At 39.4% G+C, this 22,728-nt stretch overlaps 1 protein-coding gene across 12 annotated transcripts in view; it reads right to left on the bottom strand.

The window, feature by feature from the left end:
- Window positions 1-22,728, bottom strand: part of ANKS1B (ankyrin repeat and sterile alpha motif domain containing 1B) — a 536,016-nt gene that overhangs the window by 6,517 nt on the left and 506,771 nt on the right. For 10 of the 12 annotated variants that reach the window (XM_033058234.2, XM_033058231.2, XM_033058229.2 and 7 more), the window contains 4 exons: window positions 20,953-21,081; window positions 16,737-16,808; window positions 7,960-8,046; window positions 2,476-2,613 (listed from right to left, as the gene is read on the bottom strand). In XM_033058234.2, coding sequence (XP_032914125.1) covers window positions 2,476-2,613; window positions 7,960-8,046; window positions 16,737-16,808; window positions 20,953-21,081 — 426 coding nt within the window. Of the gene's footprint in view, window positions 1-2,475; window positions 2,614-5,504; window positions 6,310-7,959; window positions 8,047-16,736; window positions 16,809-20,952; window positions 21,082-22,728 lie in introns of those variants that run through there. The other 2 variants (XM_033058232.2, XM_033058235.2) reach the window with 2 other exon arrangements.

Here is a 22,728-nt window from a genome sequence, read left to right as displayed (position 1 = left end):
AGAGCCCTTGCTGCTGTAGGAGACACTGACTCTCACAGCACCCCATCAAGCACCTTAGAAAGGAGAGAGAAAAGCCTAGGGTGCTTCCTAGGCTGCTGCAATCCTGCTCCTCGTGTGGTATGGCAGAGAGGGAAAGTGAATAAGCCAATGTCTTTAAGCAACAATTTCTGGGAGGCGAGGAATGAGGTCAACTTATTTGTCAGGCGATGCTGCAATTCAGAGCCCCAGCCCAAGTCTGAGTCAGGATTGTTCAGGTTTAACTCAGCAGCCTATTACAATGGCTAATTGTTTAGTGACATTTTAACTGACTTTTTTGGTGTCTTCTATTCATGGGTGCACTGGGCAATGAAGGGTTATTTGATGGAAATTACTTTGGGTATCTGCAATACACGAACCAGAAATTGATATAAGATGGTTTGTTTCTCCAGAGGGAATCCTTCACTCATAGATTTAAGGTTGCTTAGTAAAAGAATGAAAGCAAAGTGGACTTCAAACACTGAGCAATAAATCCTATTCTTCCCCCAAACCTTATCCCCTTAAATATTCAGTAATAAAGTCAGATGTTTTTGCAATTTTGATTGTAGAATTTTAACTCTGAGTTAAAGTTAAATGTACAGTTACTCCTAAATAGTATCAGCAATGCCTATAGTTGCATGTTACTACACTAAAATACTTCACTATCTATAAATAAATTATTCTTTCTCACATTTCCTGAGAAACTGAAGGACCCAAGAGAGTGATTTTTTTTCATAACATGGCATATATTGCATTACCAAAATATATATGGTTTTAAATGCCTTACACCTGATTGTGAATTTCTACCATTTTAAACCTTAATTTTCTTAAAATGATTGTACCTCTATCCATTGGCAAATGGGTAGAATTGTTTCTATTAGAAAATGGGATGATCAGTTTAACATTAGGCTTTAAAAAGAAAATTTAGTTCACAGTATGCTTGCATTCTGAACATCTAGCTAGTTTTTACAGAGCTTGTACTTGCATCAAAAATGCTAGTTCCTGAGGAAAAAAACAACACAAAAAGAGCATATTTGAGTAGGCATCACCCAACTGAGGATTAGGTTGCAGGAGAAAACTAAGTTAAGACAGTTAAAGTTTCCATATTGCTTAAAATAGCCATTTAAAGTGCTTGGGATATTAAATGCTTCTCCTAAGGTACAGGAAGTGGGCAAAATGTAATTATTCCTGGATCACTTTTCTTCCCTTGCCAAGAAAGGAGATGAATTTCATCTGCAATACCTGCGTCTATGTTTCTGCTTGATTACTAAACCTATAAATGGAACTGCAGTACTTCAAAACCATTAAGTAGAATTTAAATGGACCAGGAGAAATAATAACCTCACTCAATCAGTCTAATTTCAGTTGTTCACACATCCCTAAAACCTATATAATGTAACATCTTGTTGATCATTGTCTATCTATTTTTAACACAATTTCAGTTTTTCTACTCCCTGTGGATACTGAAATGTCAGCAGAGAATTTAAATAACAAAAGCACTCTACCAAAATGCTAAAATTCCTCTAACCTACCTGTACATCTTGTTATTTAAATTCTCCCACACACTATTGCTGTGCATGTTAGCTATTTCCCCAGTTCAAAATAAAAAGCTGCAGTTCAGGTACCCTGTTCTTTTGATTTAACTTATTTATATTCATGTAAGCATGTTTCAAAAATTCATAGACCTTATACTCTATTAAAATATTTTTTCTTGAATGATTTTGAAATTTTAATAGCACCTTAAATTTCTCTTCTGCACAACTCAAAGAGTAAGTTCTCTTGAAAGTTTTGGACTATAAATCTTAGTCATAAAAACTTTAGCCACTACTTAGTTCACCAAATTTAGCTGAAAACTGCATGCCTGATCAATTGATACATGTTCATGATTTCTTGAAACAATAATAGTTTGTGCATCCCCACCTGAAAAGTGTAAGTACAGGAAGAAATTACTAATTTTCCAGCAACAGAATAGGAGCTCCTAGGACTTTTGCTGAAGTAACATTTTGAGACATGTAGACAAGAATTACAGAACAAGGAAATAAGAATTAATAATTAATTTGCTACTTTCAAAATAAAGGCAATCTTTTGGTTTGTGCTGAGATTTCAGAATGGCTGGCCAAACATACTTATTACAAACTTTTGGAAGCCTTAGGTTTAGGCTTATAGCTTAGGTTATAAGAATTACATGTCCAGACTTGTATGAAAAGTTACTTGCTAAGTTTACAGTCAACAGCTGAGGTGACAGAGATGAATTATTCCCAGTGGGAAATGAGATATCAAAGAAAATCTTTGCGCTTCTCCAGAAATGTCCTTTTGCTATGCCATAGCTATCTTTTCCTGGGGTAAATTAATGATGCCTTCATTAACCACCACTAATATATCCTGAAAATGTTTTAACAGAAGTAAGTAACTATTACTAATAGAAAGAACTATTAAATGAAGTATCTTCCATAAACTAACCACATCAAACGCAGTGAATACGTGGCAGTAGTGGTGATTAGTCTTCAAGTCTTTAGTGATGTACGCAAACGTAGAAAGGTCCTCAGGGTCTTGTGCAGCGCAGGAAATGTTACGGATTTCATGCTCGGCGATAATATTCTGTTTGGAAAAAATATTTCCAATCAATTTAAGAATTACATTTAAAAGAGCTGCAAAAGGTGTGGGTTTAGATTCATATTTGCATTGATCTACTGTACCAAAGTATTTTGGAAATGCCCTAATAAGAAAAGCTTTAATATACCCCATGTGAGATCTTACGCAGGTATTTGGAATTTTGACCCTCTCCAATTGCCAATCATCTGGCAGGAAACCATTATGTTCTAGAGTCTTCCCTATGAGGTCACTTGTGCTTTGGAGTTCTTTCAGGTTCCTTTGACAAAGACACATCTTTCCTGGCACACAGGACACAACTTCATAAGATGCTGGTATAGTGCTTCAAAATTGTATTTATAGATTTCAAAGCATTATACCAGCATCTTATGAAGTTCCCGGGCTTTTGTATAATGATCAAAACGGGACACTGTTTCAGTCAGCTAACAGGCAGGATCTGGTGAAGCCCAGCAAGCTCAATAGCCAGGCTTTTGCACACACTATTTGACAAATTTTAGCTATACTTCTTCAGGAGAAAAAAACACCAAACATCACTTATAATTGAAACCATGAGAAATTTAAAGGATTTTGATTACTGAAATGGGAACTACAGGGGTATCTGGCAGCTTTTGTCCACTTGCTGACAGCAGCGTCCTGCAAGAGAGCTGTAAGAAGATGAAACTGTTCATGCACCGAGCCGCACTACTTGCAACAGCCAATGTAAGCTATAGCACACTACTGGGAGAGACGTGGGGCATGTCTGTCCGATGGAATTAAAAAAAAAGCTGTCTTAAAGCTTTGGAGAAAAGTATGAATACTCATTACATAAACTGCTATGTAATTACTGTGTTCAGGCCAAAGGAACCATGAAGCCAGAGAAGATACGGCAGAGTGGCTTATGATTAGGCCTTGCTTCAGCAACACGTATGTTTCAAATGGTTTGTTTAAAGAGAAGAACGATTCATTGAATAGGAATTTACTTAGGGTTTAGTTTATATGCTTTCTTGAATTGTGGCCCTGCTGGCTGTAGCTCTGGCATTTCCACAAAAGCCCACAGTGACATATCCTGCTGCAGCATGACATCACTACTGCATCAGGGAACAGGTGACGCCTGTAGTGTCCCAGTTCCTCACACAGCCACCACTTGCAGCTGCCACAGTGGCATCCATCCAAGTTAAAACAATCTCGGAGCACATCTGGTTTTCCCTCACCCCTCTCTTTTCCTTCCCACCTTGTTTTTCAATTTTGTTTTTTTTTTTTAATACATTCAACTAAATTACTTCAGATGCTTTGCCATATCTTCTCTCATTTGCTAAGTGGCAACTTTCTCCCTTGTATGGAAGTGCCAAGTTATCAAAAAGAAGTATTAATGTATCTAATTGAAGAAATCATAACTTAGGAAAAATCTTAATAAAAAGCACACCAAATTTCAAATTATGGAAAAACTGAGATAAGGTAACTTTCCTGAAGAAAAGAAATAATCCTCTTAAATTGTTGCGACATACTTGATTATTTCTGTTTAATGCATTATTCATAAAAATGACAAAACTAGTACTTGTGTTTCAATATATGCCAATTTATAATGACATGTATAATCTCTGCTCAACAATTGCTTGCTTTTTACGTTACTTGAAGCATTTTATTTTCTTTGTTCTCAAATAGATAACTTTTACCCTCAATAAAGATTTTTATGAGAATTAGAATTATACAAAAACCAGGGATTTAGATATCCACAGATGGAGCTGTAATGCACTGTCATTGATGTAGTGTTGGCAATATTTTAGTTCAGAAAGCAGAAAGAATTCAAGCTTGGAAGGTGTTAAAATCATATGTGAAGTATTTATGCCAAATCATGAGCCACAAGGTAATCACCTGAATTTATGCAGCATATGTGAAGAGCTCTGCTATGCTGAAACTTTTTCTAGGTGACTTGGGGTTGACACAGGGATTTGCATTCAAGTCAAAATTCATGGAGGTTATTTTAATGTTTAATTTTAAATCGAGTGAATTTTAGAAACATCCACGTATTAAGTTTGTTTTGAATAACATAAAGTATACCTAAACTAAATCTTCTGGATAGAAATTGGTAGTGAAATTGAGCTTTTTCCTGAGCTGCTCCTAGCTGTTCCCCTGTGATCTTTCAAAATTACAGTAATTTCATGAATACAAGTTGCACCGTTTTGACCAAAATTTTGCTCCCACACTGGAAATGTGGCTTATATTCAGGAGCAGCCAATATGCGAATAATTTTCTGACATTTTCAACCTCGGGAGTGCAAACCGAGTCAGTGCAAACTGCAAAGTCGAGCACCTGCCAGTAAAACCTGGCATTTACGCGGTTGTTACAAATTGGTTACTCTGTTGCACGGCGGGTGGAGCTGCTCCGTGCAGGTAGCACAGGGGGTGGGAAAGGCAGGGCAGCTCTCTCCTGCTGGCCCCGTGGCCCAGGGGGAGGCAGGGGGCTCCGTGCTGCTGGCCCCGCGGCTCAGGGGGCTCCCGTCCCCCCGTGCCACCGCCGCAGGAGCGGGGTGGCTCCATCCCCGCCTCCCACCACCGCCGCGGGTGTCGGCGGGCTCTGTGCCCCCCCTGTCACCACGGGGCAGCGCTGGGCCGGGGCGAGCGAGCCCAGCGGTGGTGGCGGCCAGCCCCAAGCGGCCCCACCGAGCGGCAGCACCGAGCTGGGCCCCAGCCCTGTCAGCAGCCCCGAGCCCGCATGGCCGAGCCGAGCCAGTAAACCCCGCCCTGCCGCAATTCTGTTACTATTTGGCAACTTTGTTGCACGCGGGTCCTCCCTGCGAACGACAGAGCGGCTTATACTCAGGTGCGGCTTATTTATGGACAAAGAACAAAATGTTTGCCAACACCCAGCAATGTGGCTTATACTCAGTGCGGCTTGTATTCGTGAAATTACTGTAAACATTTTTCAGTGCATGTGTTTACTGTGTCTTACTGTCACATTTCAGTAGACCATGGTCTTATTCCGTAGGAAGTAGAAGGCTATGAAAGCTTCCTGTTCTGGGTACACTTCTCAGCACTGACTGACACTGTACAGTTGTTCTAAAAATTGTCTTTCAGTTTGGCAAGAGAAACCTCCAGCGCTTTTCAAAAACTGGGGAAGCTGAAAGTCAGTTCTGGTTCTGCCAAAGAAATACCTCGGAGAGACCAGGTTTTTGCTAAGCAGTCTTCCTTTTGCTTGCCTAACTCATGCCAGCCAATCTCCCTTCTGGCAGAAATCACCCAGAAGTTAGGGTGAGCTGCGAGCCATGAGAAAATTCTGAGAGTCTGCTTCTTCCTAAGCAGCAATTTCTTTCTGGCCTCACTTGCAAAGAAATGGTGTCATGCCAAGCTTCAAGGCGCCACTGAAATAGCTGTTGTGGAATGAGGTCAGGGCCCCTTCGTCACCTGAAACTTTGCCTGCTATGACTGGGAATACAAATTCTTGGTTTAGTGGCATAAAGGAAAAGGATGAACAGCCATGAGAGTTGAGTTTTCAAGCACAGAACTGCTAGCTAGTTTTGTCATTAAAAACTGCATTTATTGCTAAGTGGTGCCCAGCGCCATCAACTATAAGCTCATATGGAAGCAGTACAAGTCTGGATAGGCTCTCACCTTAGTGCTAATCTGTTTTGGGTCTTGAAGGAATTGGGAACAGCACACTGTGGACAAGGATGATAACAACGCTTCTGGGAGAGTTGCAGGCTATTACCTGGTTTTTACAGAAGGGAAAGGCAGTGCAGATTTTGAACTGGAGAGAAAGCAATCTACCACTTGAGAAAAAACATTGCACTGTGGCATATTTAACTCCATCAAATACATCCACTGCACTACTAGGTTTCAGTGAGACTCATCTAGAGTCATGTAATGCAATTTGCCAAACTTTTTTCAGGTTTCCGTCTTACATAAGACACTAGGCACTATGCAAAGAGACACAAGAAGCTCCTTTAGTTCTCCTGGATTGTTTTATAAACCTAAGGACATTGAAGTTACATTCTTTATGCTACAAAGGAGATTTAAGAGGTGAAAACAGCATTATCCAAGTTGGAGGTAATAGCATTAAAACGTCCTGATTTATGCCCTACACATCAGAGAACATAAAAGAAAGGAGGATTGCAGAAGCTCAGTTTTGAATCAATGGAAGGAAAAAGGAGTGGGTGGGAATCCTTGGTCCCTCTGCTCTGGCAAATATGCCAGACTTGAAACAACAGTAATTTCATCTCAGTTTTTCTTTCATGCCTCCTCTAACTCTAAATATGGTTTCCAAAGTTTAGCAGAAGTTTGTAAAACTACTTCCATCCATCACTTAAAACACAGGTCTAGTTAAACTTAAAAACTGATTGATTTGGCAAGTTTGATGAATACTGGGCTAGGTGTGCTGTGTGGTCTGAATGTTCAGCAACACAAAGCTGCTATACACATTATTAACCTGGTCAGGTAGCTGGGTTGTCAGATTTATTTTTTAGAGTGCTTAGTAAGTTTTAGTCACATAACAGAAAAGATAATTTATTTTCTGTTCGTATAAAAGCATCAGTATGAATTATATTTCCTTGCCATTTTAAGACATAAAAAGAAGAGAAATTAAGGCATTACTTTACTTCTCTTTACAGAGCTTGTACATTTTACTTTGGCTAAGCAATAATCCATTGCCCTATCCATCACCAATTCTCTGATCTCTTAATTTCTGCTTTTGTGACTTTGGTTACTTGGTTTTTTTTAAAGATTTGGATGTATTTGGAAATGTAAGAAACAAAGTACGGGAGCATTGCCACACAGGAAGATGAAAAAGAAAATGGAATAACAACTACTGAGAAGCTGCTGCAGTTCAGGTAGTTATATGGCTAGCATTAAAAAAACAGCTCACAGAGAGGCTGTGGTATTTAAATGTCTGGAAAGGATATCCACGGCTTGTGTTTCTTATTCTTAAAATGGCTGGCCCTGGATAAAATCACATCTTTATTCTTTACTGAGACTTCTTCTTTTTTAAATTTCCTCAAATTATATTAATGAACATATATATAAAAATATATATTCTACATATTTATGGAACTGTATAGAGAAGAATATGGTAAAGGATTCCACAGAGGTTCTCTGCTGAATGTCTTTTGTGATAAACTTGCATTTAATAGCAGAATGCTGGACACAATGCTCCCCAAACAAGCCATTAAAGCTGCTTCACTTGTCCTCCAGACTGAGTTTCTGGAGAATGACAATTACATTGCATCCATTTTGGGCAAGAGAGGAGAAAAAAAGGAGAGGAAAACACAAAGTGCACATCTGTCCCCTCTCTGGCCTGGCCTTCATAGGTATTACTATTTCTCCTAGTTGTGAGAAACAAAAAATATGCAGTAATTGCACATACCTTATTTGTGGCATCAATAAATTTGACTCCCTTGTAAGAGACAGACAGGACAATGGTTGGTACTTTCTTCATCTGTTCTGTAGACTTCTGAAATCAAAATGAAAATATTATTAGATAATAACAATGCTCTCTTCTTCTGCTTAAATACCTAAGTTAAACAAATATTTTACTTTTTCTTCAGCTGGCTGAGGTCTGGGTTTATGCTCTCTTGTAGTTATAATACTAAAATACCTTTAAGTTTGTTGTGAGGATGGTAAAAATTCTGCTTTTTTTCTAGCACAATGGGAAGAGAATAAAGTAACTTTTCCAGGTTTAAAAAGACCAGTCATGCACAAAACGTGTGTGTTTAGGACATCTATCTGATATGCCCATCCACTGCTGCCTCCCTCCCCTTGTCCTGCCTTTCCCAGCTGTACGAATCAACAGCTCAACAGTACTTCTTGTAGTACCATTTCTTGTCTGAAATTAGTTGTTATTTAGAAATGTTTCCCTGTTTTTCCCTTCTTTGCAGCTGTATTTGTGACACGAGGTATCCTTGCAGCCCGCCAGCCCTGCCAGTCAATCCGTCAGCCAGTGCTGTATCTTGTCACTCTGTCTGCACTTGTAGTGCAGCTGCTACTGGAAGTTGCTTTACACATGAATTAGCACAGAGGCTTATTCTGCATTCCCTCAGCGCCAGGTTCTCCTACCTACAGTTCATGCCCTCCTATAAGATTGTCTTTCCTTTTATGCTAGTCTAATTCTGGGTGCCTCCAATGTGATGCACACACCAAACATATTTCCTGCTGAACAGACTGGGAAAATATCTGGGGCAGATTTAAGTTCTCTGCAGAAAAAAAAATGTTCTTTAGTTTACAGCTTAAATTTACTAGAACAACCCCAAACCCAACCAAACAAAACCCCCAAATGTGGCATAATAGTTTATAATTTAGTTGAATTCTTTTAAGGTAGAAGACAATGATGGACTAGACTATTCTACACAAAACTTCTATAGATAAATATGTAATATTCAGAAAACGCTTATTTATGGGACTATCTATAAACAATCAGAGAGATCAATCAAATATTCTCCTGAGAGGAAATGAACTATTGACACTTACAGGTAAACATGAAGAAACATCAGCACACAGAAGGGGAATGTAAACACACTGAAATGTCTAGAACTAGGCACATAGGAAGATCATTAAAGCAGCTGAACAAAAGTAGCAGTGGTAGCTTTGTATTATTAAAAAAAAAAAAGCCCAAAGAAACAGAGATAGAAACTTGAAAGCACAAACTGTAAATAAAAAAAAAAAAGTTTAAAAGAAATAGGCAATGCTAACACTAGAGAGCAAAATAAACAGAAACTTAAAACAAAAAAAGCCCTGTAATCATGTCTCCTTATTGGCTCTTGATCCTCTCAGAATCAAACAAGATTCCATTTTTGTCAGCATAAAATTCAAAGCTACGAATGCAGCTATATTCTTATATTCTGCAATTAGTGTCCATGCCACGCAGGTTAAAACCTCTAATTAAAGTTTCAAGGAGAGCCCCACCCATTCGTGTAATAGAGAGGATTGCTGGATCTCTCCATATCAAATGACAAGAGACTTGAGACAGCAGTCTCAATTTATCCTGAGAAAAATCCTTTCACCCAGAATGCTTGCCACTTTATAGAAATGAAAGCTTAAATGGTAAAATATCCTGAAGAATTTTAACAAAATCTGAAGAAAGATACCAATATGATTTTCATGCCTCTGAACCAAGTGGAGAAATAAATGGTATCCCTGCCAGAAGTAGAGCAAGCAGCTCTGTGTATGAAGGTGTGTCACTATAAGAGAACTCACATGAGTCCTTTCATAAAATTCAATTTCAATGCACAGAAAGCATGACAGTGACTATATGGAAGCTGCAGTACATATATCTATCAGAATAACAAGCAATAAATCCTGCATGCGCTCATACTAGACAAAAGAGTCACAAATATGACAATATCACTAATAATCTGTCAAGGCAGCAATCATTCAACTTTTGTCCTTTAATTTTAGTCCAACAGTTACACACAAGAGAGTTTTCTTTTTCATTTTGATTATTGTAATTACCTCCTTCCCTGCCTCCTTAACAGCAAAATTCCTTTTCTCCAATGTGCTATACAAAAACAGGTACTAAGTTCACATATTTCAGTTTTTCGGTATAATTCCCACTGTCTGGTATTTGCCATAAAGGTGAAACATCCTGTTGGCCAGGCTAGATTTTACCAACTACTTCTTTCATCTAGACCTGTAGTTTGTAATTTAATCATCTTCATCTGCTCCACATTCACCTGGGTTTGTCTTGAACAGACCTGACCTCTAGTATTTAATCAGGGTTGCAAACTGCCAGAAGACTGTCTCTGAGTGAAATAGCTCATGAAGATGCTATTAAATTACAGCTGGTAAATTAGGAAATGAATCAGAGACTGATGGACATTTGTAATTTATTAAGCCAAACCATCTCAGCTTGTAAAGAGCACAGGATTTTCCTCATCAGCTCGCAAACCATACAAACCCCAGGATTAGTGCAAAGGTGTTCTGGAAGACTGCAGTCCAGTGTAGCATTATGATCTAGGGTAACAACTCTGCACTTGTAGTCCCTTTGAAACAAACAGCTGGGCAGTGGAATAACATCCTTTGTTATTATGACAATGCCATCAAGAAAAACATGCAGCTCTATTCCCTGGCTCGACTCTTAGTGATACAGTAGCTGGGGTCCACCAGATAATTATTATTTCCAAGCAGTTTCCAGGCTTCAACAGTTTCGAGTTGTGAGCTCGCACTATTTGCTTGTTGCTCCTTTCTTTTTAATGAAGGAGTTGTCTGCCAGAGTGTGTAAGGTCCGAATTCAGAGATACAGTATGAATACCTTTTGCTCATGCACTTAGGTGCTTTGGCTCTGAATTCTAGAATGCTGAGATGAAGTCCCACAGCTTTCTTGTTCAGACATTTCACACCTCTGTGCAGGCCAAGTGGGCATCTCTGCCCATGTCTGTGCTCAGAATCTGAGAAGAAGGTGGGACACAGGAGCCAGTATTCCCTTTTCAGGTTCTAGTCACTGTTCCAACTCCATGAGGACACAATGAGATGGCAAAATATTTTTGTCCATCTGGTGCCTCTATGGGAAGCATATGGACTTCAGCCAAAGTTACAGGAGCCACAGCTGAAGGCTGGCGTTGGATGTCATGTGCATGCTGACATATGGTCTCATGCTCTAAGGCATGGTAGCAGGATTAGAGTTCATCTCACAAAGAAGCAATCATTGTGACAGGACACTGTCTTTGGACAAGTGCTCACTGGAACTGGTCATAGTTCCTATGAACTCTATTGTTTGTGACTGTAACTGGCTCTTAATTCCAATACACTTCTTTAGGAGAACCACCTGGGTGAACAGCAAGCCTGTTCCAGGCTCCTTGCCAGTTCCTGTTGCTGCTCAGCTGGTCACCCACGTCAGGACAGATGTGCATGCCCCATCTCCATGGGTGCAACTGCTCCTGCAGGCAGGAGTCTGTGTGCTGCACAGTCTGCACCTCCAGAGAGACTGAGCTTTGGTCCCACCTCTGAAATCCTTGCTGCCAGACAGGTAGATGACTATGTGAAAGAAAGCCATGTATAATTCAAGAACCATGAAATAGGCTTGTGTGCGTGCACAAGCAGATACAAGAAAGTGTCACCATCCTAAATCTAATGTGACATATGTGCAGCTTCCCCAGATTTCTCAAAAGACACAGAGCATCTTTCTCTTCAGAACAAGGAAATCAGGTATACCAGTCTTGTCTGTATTTTGATGCAGGTGCTGCAATGAAGCTGCTTCACAATGCAGATCCACAATGCAGCACCCACAATGCAGATCAGCCCAGTGGAAGAAGGTAGAAGGTAACTTCTGCATAACTACCTGGTTACTACAGTGACTGCTTTTACAATAAAGGCCTGAACTTAAGACTATTCTGAGTTTGCATCTGAACCTGCTGCTACCATTATGTAGCAAAGTGCCAAAACCCTGCCTAGACCTGGACAGTGCTGCTCCCAGTTTCTCCTTTTGAAATGGGTCATAAGGCTTCCCCTCAAGGCCCTTCAACATCCTCATGGCCCTCCTTTGGACACTCTAACAGTATTATTTCCTCCTTATAGTGTGATGCCCAAAACCACACACAGGACTCAAGGTGAGCCTGTACCAGCTCAGAGTAAAGTGGGACAATCACCTCTCCTGACCAGCTGGGGAAGAGGAGCTTGAGTGAATCATTTTGACATGATCATGCATGAGATAAAATGGAAATAAAAAGTCTAAGTCCACATTTGACCAGTTAGTTTTGAAGCCAATTTGCCTTTTAACAAATATTTACACACAATTATACAATCTGCCTTTTAACAAATACTTACTAACCTCTCTCAGTCTAAAAAGTTTAAAAATGCATTACTGACATAATTTAACACTTCTTGGAATAAAACTGCATCTACAATCCTCATGGTACAAAACTCTTTAGTGCTCTACAATTAGTGGATGCCTCCAAGCTACACCATTAGTATGAACATTGCACTTGGGGTGCACCTGTACTGCACCTAGTTGAGAGCAAGATGGTTTTTTTCTTTTGCAATATCTCTAAACACTCCTCTGTATTCCTCCTGCCCCTTAGATTCCTTTCAGCCAAAATTTAAGCACATACGATCCTCTGGACACATGGTACAGCATGATGTGGATGTCCATAGACACTCAAAGTCTATAAGATCTTCTACCACTTTTTTTTCCTTTTGAGTAATATCCATGTGCCTGTTCCACTGCAAACCCTCTGAAAGCAGTGGCCACACAAGAGAGGCAGAGCTGCAAGTCTCAAGAGAGCAGAGACTGATGAATCTAAATCCCAAAATAGTGTTTGATGCTGACATGGTATTTGCCTACGGGGTTTCACCAGGAGGCATATGGAGACTTCTACACTTCTACTTTTGGAGAAAAAATGAAATGGAGATTGAAAAGTAAGAAAGGGTTTAGTAGAAGCAAGGAGATTACCATCTAAATTCAGTTCCTCCTTTACATAAGAAGAAATGAAAGGAGGAAGAAAGGCCCCAGACGCTGCCTGTTTTCAGGGAATCAACTCTGCTTCACCTGCCTCTCCAGAGATAAGAGAATCAGATTTTGTACCAACTCCAACTTTGACATTTTGGTCTTAAGTCAGCAAGACATTTAAATACCTGCTTTGTGAACAGAATTATATTGCCGATTCCTCAGAACTTTGACCTGAAATTTAAGAACCTATTCCTAACAAGAAAATATTTAAGAAAGAAATATAAGTCAGGAAGGTGGTAGGATCCAAGAACCAAATTTAAATTCTGCTGCAGTAAATATTTGCTTGGTTTAGACTGTTCAGCTGGTGTATGCAACACTGCTGCAAAGAAAGAATCTGCCTTGTTGCTGTGCTCATGCCAGTAAGTATGAAACAATCCCCTTCCCACCTGGTCAAGAAATTCTGATGTACAAATGCCAAATGAAGTCTTCTGTAGAGAGCAAGTCTCTTTCTAGCTCCAATTTAACTTTACCTCTTGCCTTTATTTTTATGCAAACATATATTTCCTTCATGTTCCTATGATAAATTGTGATGAAGGCAACAATTTGATTGAAAATACAACTTGCAGTATTTCCCATTTCATACTGAAAAAGATGAAAGCTCTTAACTTTTTAAAGGCTTCTCTCAAATATGATTAATAAATATATTTTGACCAGGACAGTAATTTAATCTCCAAGTAGGAGAGGTCAGTTTATAGCAGGTAGGGATGGAGCTAAGGAGACAGTGCTGTCCACTAGAGAGGGAGTTTGTGAGAGAAAATAGCTGGAAACAAATAAGAAACCATAAAATATAAATAGAAAAGTGAAGTTACTGACAAATATCCATAATTTTGGGTGGTTGCAAGAATCTGCACTTTGGATGGGGGAAAAAAGCATGCATAACCTTGACCCCAGTGTTGAGCTCCAGCTATTGCATCTGCATGATTTTTCCCAAACAAATCCATCATCTGCCCTGCTAGATACACTGCTGCACAATGCTTGCTGAGAAGCACAGTGGATTGCCAAGAAGAGTTACTAAGGTAAAGGTTCCCAGCTGTTTTCTTTTTAAAAAATTCTTGTTGGTGGTTTCTTTACATTATAGAAGATTTAGGATCTCCTTTCACTTTCAAGCTATAAGGAAGAGGCTGCTGTAAGCATCTCTGTGGAAAGATACAAGGGATATTCACAACACTACCCTTGAGAACTAAAATCATCAATTGCAACAATTCAAAGCCCTGGGAGCCTCTACAACTAACAGTGAGGGATCTGCAGTCAGCAAACATGTCATTTTTGTTGTTCCTCTGTATTTATAAATGATTAAGGAAGATCAAGATTTTTTTTCACTGATGCGCTTTTTTCATCCTTGTGCACCTGCTGACTGAAAGACATCCAGTGAATGCCAACACTTTTAAGACTAGTATTAAGTTAAAGATGGAAAATCAAAAGCCACATTGACAGAATATTTTCATACATTCTTGATAAAACCATTATTTGGCTGAGTTCAGAAAGATTAAAAAATTGTGGGGAACGACCTCAACCTGGTAAAAGTAACATATTGCCCCCATACCCAACATGTTTCAGATTGCAGCAGGCTATAGTTTCTTAATATGTGCATGGAGTAACAAATAAAATACTAGAATAAAACAAAAATTGTTCTATCACTATTGTACAACCTTGTGTAAAGCTCTTGCTGACTCTAGAGACACTGGACAAGTGTAAAGAATTCAGTACCTGAGAGCCAAACAAAAAATATATCTAACTTTTTGCTTCTTTTTCTTGTAAATGAAATGTACCTTTCAACACATTGAAAGTAAAATGCCACTCTAACAGAAACCAGTGTTTCAATGACAACCCAAGGTTGCTTAAATACAATAATGAACATCACAGCAAAATTTCAGAATGGACAATCTTGACTCCCACTTCATTTTCAGGAGACATCCAGAGGGGGAAAGTTTTGGAAAAATATACATTTTTCTCACTGGGAAACAGGCTAAAATAATAATTTGTTCCCATTAAGTCAAAGGTTTTTGCTTTTGACTTGCATAGTAACATGATTAAAAGGACTACATAGAAAGAACAGATGAAATCCTGATTAAAAACTTTTATTCAAATATCTTTGCAATGAAAAAACCTCAAACCATAAAATAAACACTCTCACAGAACAACTGTTTCAAAAGGGAATGTAAAAAAGAAATGTACACAAACCCCATCACTGTATTATGTAAGTGTCCTCTTTGGCACTACAGAAAACGAGTGCAATTGCACTATTTATATACAAAATGTGTATTTTAAATTAAATCTCTTTTCAAATAATTAGTATAATTTTAATTGGTCAAAGTCATTACTTATAGAAATATATATTAAAATGCCTATAAATTATTTAGAGTGCCTTTTTTGATGTTAAGCCTCCTAGTTCAGTCAGAAAACTTACTGAAGTTGCCATATGCTGCTATGGTGCAAAATTCTGCTCTAATTTCTGCACAGGCATGTGCCTAAATAATTGAACTGCTAAGCCTGACAGTTTTAAAACTGTATTGGAAGATGGTATGCTTGCAGCCTCCATTAATTCCCCAGAACACATATATGTGATTGTAGATCCCTCTCCATCAAATTGTTGGGTTTTTTTCCAGAGGAGTTTAAGGCCAGGTAAGGAATGATTAGCATGTAATTAACTGAAAAGCCTCAGATCTTCAGGCAATCTAGTAATTGTGAATTACTGCCAGCCCTTAGCTAAAACAGCTTGCACTAAAGTCTGTGTGCTGCACTCATGTAACCAGCAGGAAATGGTTGTCTGATTGCATGAATTTTATACATCTTCCCATTTTCTGATCTGGTCTTGTGCTCAGAGACATCTTGCATAAGAGACATATGATACACAGAAGAAAAGATTTTGCTCTTTCATGTAGGTAATTAATTGTACCTGTTTGGTAGATTAGCAAACAATTATATTCTTCATTAACTAATCAGGCCAGATCATGATACGTTCACCATGGCTGTGAACAGGTGTGTTCCTATTACAACTACACTTGGGAATAAATCAGTCTATGGCTTGTTTTGAGTTTCCAGCAGCAATGTTTCTTGGATACAGACTACTGTAATTTTCTGAAAACCAGTGTCAAGCCAAAGAGCCACAGGTAAACATATTCTTAACAGTCTGAAGGAAACCTAGCTGCTTTTCCACCATCAGATGAAACCGAGACCCCATTTCACCCTTCAATGAAAAAACATATAAGTAACTCAAAATTAAAGGAAATACTCATGTGAGTAAAATTATCCGTAGGATCGTGTGACTGTTCGATTAGACCATACATAAAAACCAATATATTTGGTAACATGTTATATATTTACTACTATGTATTTACAATTGAAAATTCAATCTAGATTATAATATAAAAGCCATAAATTCTGTTTACAAAACAATTGGATATGGGCATGCTTAAATTGTGTGGACGGTACTTTGAAACATACTCAAAGATTCATGAGAAAACAAAACATACATTTAGGGGTTTTTTGTTAGATACAACATGCATAATAAAAACTTATCTTTAAATTTTGGTATTACTTCAATTTAAGACATAATAGATTTCCTATTGATTAGCAATGTAAAAGCAAGGAAAGGAAATGGTAACAATACATTACAAAAGCAAAAAGGGAACAGTACAAGCAATCACAGATTGACATTATTCAATACTATAACAATAGAGAAAGGAATAGGATCACAAACTTACCCTCATCTTTGCACATGCATCCTGTGTTGACTCTGTGCCTCTTAACTCTTTTACCAGCATGGAACCTAAATACTAAAACAAAAATCCATTGAACTTAAATTAACTGAAATTCCAGAAGTGACAAACATCTGCAGAAATGCACAAAAAATACTTAAAAAAACCTAGTGGTAGCAATCAATTTCTTAACATATTGCTTTGTATTTTTTTTACTTTGCAGTTCTTTGACAAATCATTTAAACCAATGTGTTAATCAACCCATGAAACAAGAATGCACAGCAGCACGTGTATTGAATCAGCTGGAGTTCTTTGAAACAATATCTGAAATCTTCTAGCTTATCATTTTAGTTACTGAAACAACGAACAAATACTACAGATTCCATCTTAAAAATGCCATTTGATTATAAAATGGAGAATTTTCTTTTTTTAGCTGCCATCTGCCAAACTTCTATTGTTGTGTGTGTAATCACGTGGATGAGAAGGCCAGCAGTGATCTCACCTCAATGTACTCAATCTGTAACTAATTTACGTGCAAATAGCAGAGCTCGATGTCAGCAAAGAGAGAGACAATAAATCTGTACTAAAACCAGATTAAACTATTATTTCTTCCTAAGGCTGACCTTTCCTTATTTTGAAGCCTTTAATGATCTGGAGGAGGGCTCCAGATGTGTGAGAAGAAGCCGGAGGGTGCTGTGTCCTGGCTCAGCTGACGGATACCACCATGCCCTCAGAGGAGCCCGCTCATCTCCAAGGGTCACAAGGCAGGCACAGCCTCTGTGCCACAGACCTCTCCCTTGCTGTGTCACTTGCTGGCACATGCAGTTTGAGCCATCCTGCACCCTGACAGCAGCCCCTGCCCCTCTGAGGTCTCAGTACCCCCTACACCATGTTTGAATGGTGCTGCTCCTCCAGGGATGGAGCTGGCTGCAGCATCCCTGCCATTCCCACCTAGTGGTGAGGGGTCCTGTTCTGGCCAACTGGGCTGTACCAAAGCCACACCACACTCTGCATTTCTCCTACAGATGCTACAGGCAGACCTATCTGTTGGGGTGCGTGTGTTCTTAGAGCTCTGTGCAAATAGGACATTTCTGAATTTCTGTATGATGTCACATGCAAGTCTGGCTGAACTGAGCAGAGACCACATCAAGGCACCCCTCACCTGCCCTTCCCTAGGCACAGAGAAATCTCTGTATTCTCACTGCAGCACAAGGCCACAGCTCCTTCTAAGTCTCCAGTCCTAAGTGAGCAACCTGGGAGCTGAAGATAAGTCATGCCACTCTGAGAAGATGGTAAGTAGGCTGCAGGAGGAGAGAAAGCACTGTGGGCAGGAGCCTGTTTCTGGGGGATGCTGCAGCCCACCACTGCTGACCCATCTCACTCTACCAGACTGACTCCTCTTGGAAACAGCCTAAGCTGACCCAACCAGATGGTGAACCAGCTTAGACAAGAACCTATCAAAAAGAACTTCAGATACAGAAGAATGCAAGCTGGATTTGAATAGAGAGTGTACTGGTTCAGTTCTCCAGTCTTCTGACCTAAACTGACGTATTTTCTTTAAAGCCTTCTGTTTACACTGTGTACTGCAGGAGTCTATGACCTGCAAGAAAATGCATAAATATTTCAATGCAGACAGTAGCCAACACAGCAATTAGTGAGAAACACTTTATAGGGCATTATAAATGGGCCAGTGAGCAACATCAACAGTGCCAGATACGCACAAGCATAAAGGAATGAATGAAGGGCATTCCTAGAGGACTGCAGATGGGAAAGATTCATAAAGCGAGCAGCTGTGAGTCCAGCTGGGGGCTCAAGGGTGATGTGAATAGGGCTTTGGGCATTAATTTGATGGGACAGTTTGATACTGCCCTTGAAGAAAAACAACAGATTTAAAGCAAGCTCCGAAATTAGAAGAGTAAAAATACCATATTGAATTGAATTCTGTTTTTCTCTGAATCCTGCTGTCTGACACATTTGGAATCCTTAGCCTTTTCTGGGCAGGTTGTAATTAATGTCTTAATTTTTTTGTTTGGTTGGTTGGATGGTTTTTGTTTTGCTTTGAGGTTTTTTTGTTGTTGGTTTTTTTCCCTTCTCACTTATTTTTATAGACTACAGTAAAACAAATTGGTTTCTCCTTGAAAGCTACTAGTTGCTCAGGCACCATGGTAAAAAAACAGTGCTTTTTGCTTATGGCAGAAGAGGAAGAAAGAGAAGGAGAGCTCCTGTCCTATCTGCACAGAAGCAAAAAGCTTCAGCTGAAGGCATTCAGAAATGCTTCCCAAGGTGGAATAGACACACAAATCACAGCAGTACCATCCAATTTAGTTGTCAGAAAAATCTGAAACTCTAGGAGGAAATTTTTCTTCCTTTTGACTTGCTGTGCTTTTGGAAACATTCCTTCTCAAACACCCAGGTCATGTGGGAGCAATACAGAGAACATCCAACAGTTTGACTGATAAATGGGGCATAGAGTGAAAGCTACCTCAGTTATAACTTACAAGTCAGGGTTCTGTTCTATAACACTGAGGTCAACACAGCTCAAGGAGCTGAAACGAAGTGGTGACACATGGTACTTAGGAAAGGAAGGTTCTTTCCTTAATCACCACTAACTTGGATATTCCTGGTCATTCCAACTTCATTTCTTTAATGATCCATCTTCCAATCTACTACAAAGGTTACATTAGATTATGAATTTATTGCTGGATCATGCAAAAAGGGAAAAGGCACTTGAGATAAACATGTTCACTTCACTGAAAACTATGAAAAATATTTAAAGAACTAGAAGTTGCTAACCTTCCTTTTCAATCTGAGGTGAGCAAGGAGGTTTTGGATAGTAGAAGAATAAGCTCAGAGCAGGTGAAATGGTCCTTGACCATTACTTGATGAGGAAGGCAGAGGTTCTAGTTACTGTCCAGGGATAATCACTGCATGCATGGCAATTTTTAACCCCGTGAGGATCTGATGGAAGATATAGATGTGCTCCAGAAAGACAGGTCTGTATCACCCCTTCTGCCCCTCCTCAGTGGGAGTCAGGCTCTTTCTCACCTGTATTTAGTCTTTAATTCCTACCTTCCCAGACATGCCTTAAATCTGGTCCAGCAACCTCCAACTGTTCCCCAAAATGCAGCAGTATTTAGTGAACAGAGCATTATCCTAAAAAGCACCAAAGATCCAAGCCCCTTCAAATGAAGATCTCAAGCCTACATCCTGGACCAGTAGTTCACCCCCAGCTGTTTTCCTAAAGTCACTGCAACTACTGAGCCCCTTTTCTTTGCACCATAACCAGCCTTCCTCCACAGGGCAGCCACTTCCACAGAGAGCACACAGTAGGCTGGTAGGCACCTTCAGCAATGCTTTCCAGCAAAGTCAAAAGGGGAAATGCAAGCGTTTAAAAAGGTGGGTTGAGGTACCTCTTCAGCTCCCCAGAAGCTCCAGTCTCCCCATCCTGTTGGCAGGGAACCCAAGATTTCAGAAAACTGTTTCTCATTTAAAAAAACCCCAAACCTTCCAATGACTTTCTGTACCACAGGAGACCTTTCTCTTCTCCACAAGCATTTATAACAGCCAGAGAAGACTAACTGTCTTTAGTTGTAGGGGGAAGCTCCATTTCTCCAGGGATGGGAAGTGGTAATCACCTGTAGCCACATGGAGGTAAAAATAAATATGCCCTGCCCTGATGGAACTGACTGGTACTTCAAGTAGCCATCAGGTTTGGAGAGGTCTGAATGTGCCTTTGTCCCCTGGATGGAAAACACTCAGGACCCCCATCTCCTTTTTCTCTATTTCCTTTCCCAAAACCACATGTATAAACTTCAGGTGAGGCAACACTAACTGGTGTGCACACAGCATTAAGGTAGGTAAGAGGTTCCCATATTATGTTTTATTATTCTTTCATAACTACTAGACAGTGATTTGTAAGAGACAAAAAGTAAGGGTGCTTGCTCTCACTGTCACTTCAACAACACTTAGCCACTTACTCATAGTACCTTTTCTCTAACACTAATGCCACATGGACTGCACTCTATCACACAATTAATAGGAAAAAAGTACTGTGCATCCTTGTTTCTCATTCATTACAACTACAATATTTCAGAAGTAGTGACCTGTCTCTCTAAAAGTGACTGAAAAAATATTATAAAGGAAAGTAAAACACAACAGCCTATCAAAATCCAAGTTCAACATATTTGCCCCAAATCAAACCAGTAAATTTGTCAACACTTACAAATGCTTTATAATCACATGACTGGAAGATGAGTTTCTCTGGATGATGTTGCCAATATTGTACAGGCGTTGATGCTGTGGCTTCATTTGGAGGTCTCAAGGTAATTGAAGGCTCTCCCCAGTCTCCAGTCTGAAAATCACAGATGTTCAAGATGTAAGAGTGTGTGCAGGCAAATCCACTATAAAGTAGTCCTCCACTGTTGTGCTCAATTAACAAGGATTTATTTTTCTACACATAGAGCCATGTTACTAAAATGAGGGAACACAACTCCTACAATATTTTTCATGATTTAATTTATAATCCAAAGTCATCTACTGTAGTGTTTAATGAGGCTTTAATTAAATCTCTGCTTTGAGAATAAAATCATTAGGCACCGGAAATGTTCCTTAAAAATAAGTGTTTACAATACATATATGAGGATGAGAGCACTTGAGAAAAATCATGAGATGCACAAAAATGCCTTTCACAAATCCTGCTATGTGTTTTACAAGCTTTTCTGCACAGTTAATATGCCTTCCATTATCTGGCACATACAGCCAATAACTAACTTTCCTAAATGGCTAAATAACAGACACTTTGCTTTGATCTGAAGACTTCTTATACTTTCTTCAAACACACGAGACATTCTTTAATCTCTTTACGAATATTTACTTTGATCACCTTCTCTTGATGCCACATTGTGGAGGTACTAACATTGCCTTCCACATTCATCTCTCTCATAAATATAGGAGATTGCCTTTCTGAGCTGTCGTCTCCTCTCTTTCCTCAGAGCCCTCAGACAACACAGGTAGGAGTGCAGTTTGCTGCCAAATCCCTTTGCAGCACACTCTTCTGCCCTCCAAAAGAGCCATCAGTACAGGAATGTCCCCAGCCTGGCAGTGCTGGTCTGGGTCTCACTTGCCATTGTGTATTTGTGATCATGGCTCCACAGGACCTGAACTGACTGACACATCCTTAGGGGCTCCTTTTACCTTGCAGGTCCTATTGCATCAACTTACTTTAACTGACCTGTGGATGGACTTCTCCTCTTCCTAAGACCTCTTCCCTCTGCCATCACCCTCTCTTCTCTCCTATCCTGTCTGATCTGGATTGCCTCTCAGTTTTCCTCTTCTCACAACACTGTCTTTTTGCAATTAAACTTGTCCTTCCTGATCCTCCTTCTTCTCCTGCCCATTCTCTCCCAAACTATTTTACCCTTTCCTATATGATAATTTTAGTTTAGATTGTGTTACTCCTTTCTGTACCTGCACTTATCTCAGTGTATTTTCTATGTATGCCATACTGTTAAAATATGTGTTGAAACTTACAACAGCATTTCACACAGAACATAGCTAGAAGTTTAGACTTTTATAGCAAAAAGAAGTTAAGCATCAGAAACACACAAAAAAGATCCTATCAAAGACATTCAAAGTCTGGCAAACTATCACATCTTACTAATTAAGTCAGGACAGAGTAAACAGAACAAGTACATCATTTTCATGTGTCACAAAATAACAAAATGACACGCATTTGCACAGCTCTGCAATGAAAAGCAAGAGATAAATCTGCAAACATCAACATTACCCTGCCATTATGGCAACTTCAAGCAGGAGAACAGCATAAAACAACGAGCCTAGTTGTGGTTAACACCATTAGCAAATCTACCAATTACACAGTACTGTAATTTCTGTTTTGCCTAGTTAAGTTGCCTATATGCCATGGATATGATTTCAACATCAGATTTTGAAAGGAAAGAAGCAGGAGCAATTGCTCCAATTTTTGTCAGTTTACATCCAC

The sequence above is a fragment of the Catharus ustulatus genome, chromosome 4 (assembly GCF_009819885.2).
Source record: "Catharus ustulatus isolate bCatUst1 chromosome 4, bCatUst1.pri.v2, whole genome shotgun sequence".
In the NCBI taxonomy this organism is placed as follows: domain Eukaryota; kingdom Metazoa; phylum Chordata; class Aves; order Passeriformes; family Turdidae; genus Catharus; species Catharus ustulatus.
This window is presented reverse-complemented; position numbering and strand designations above follow the sequence as displayed.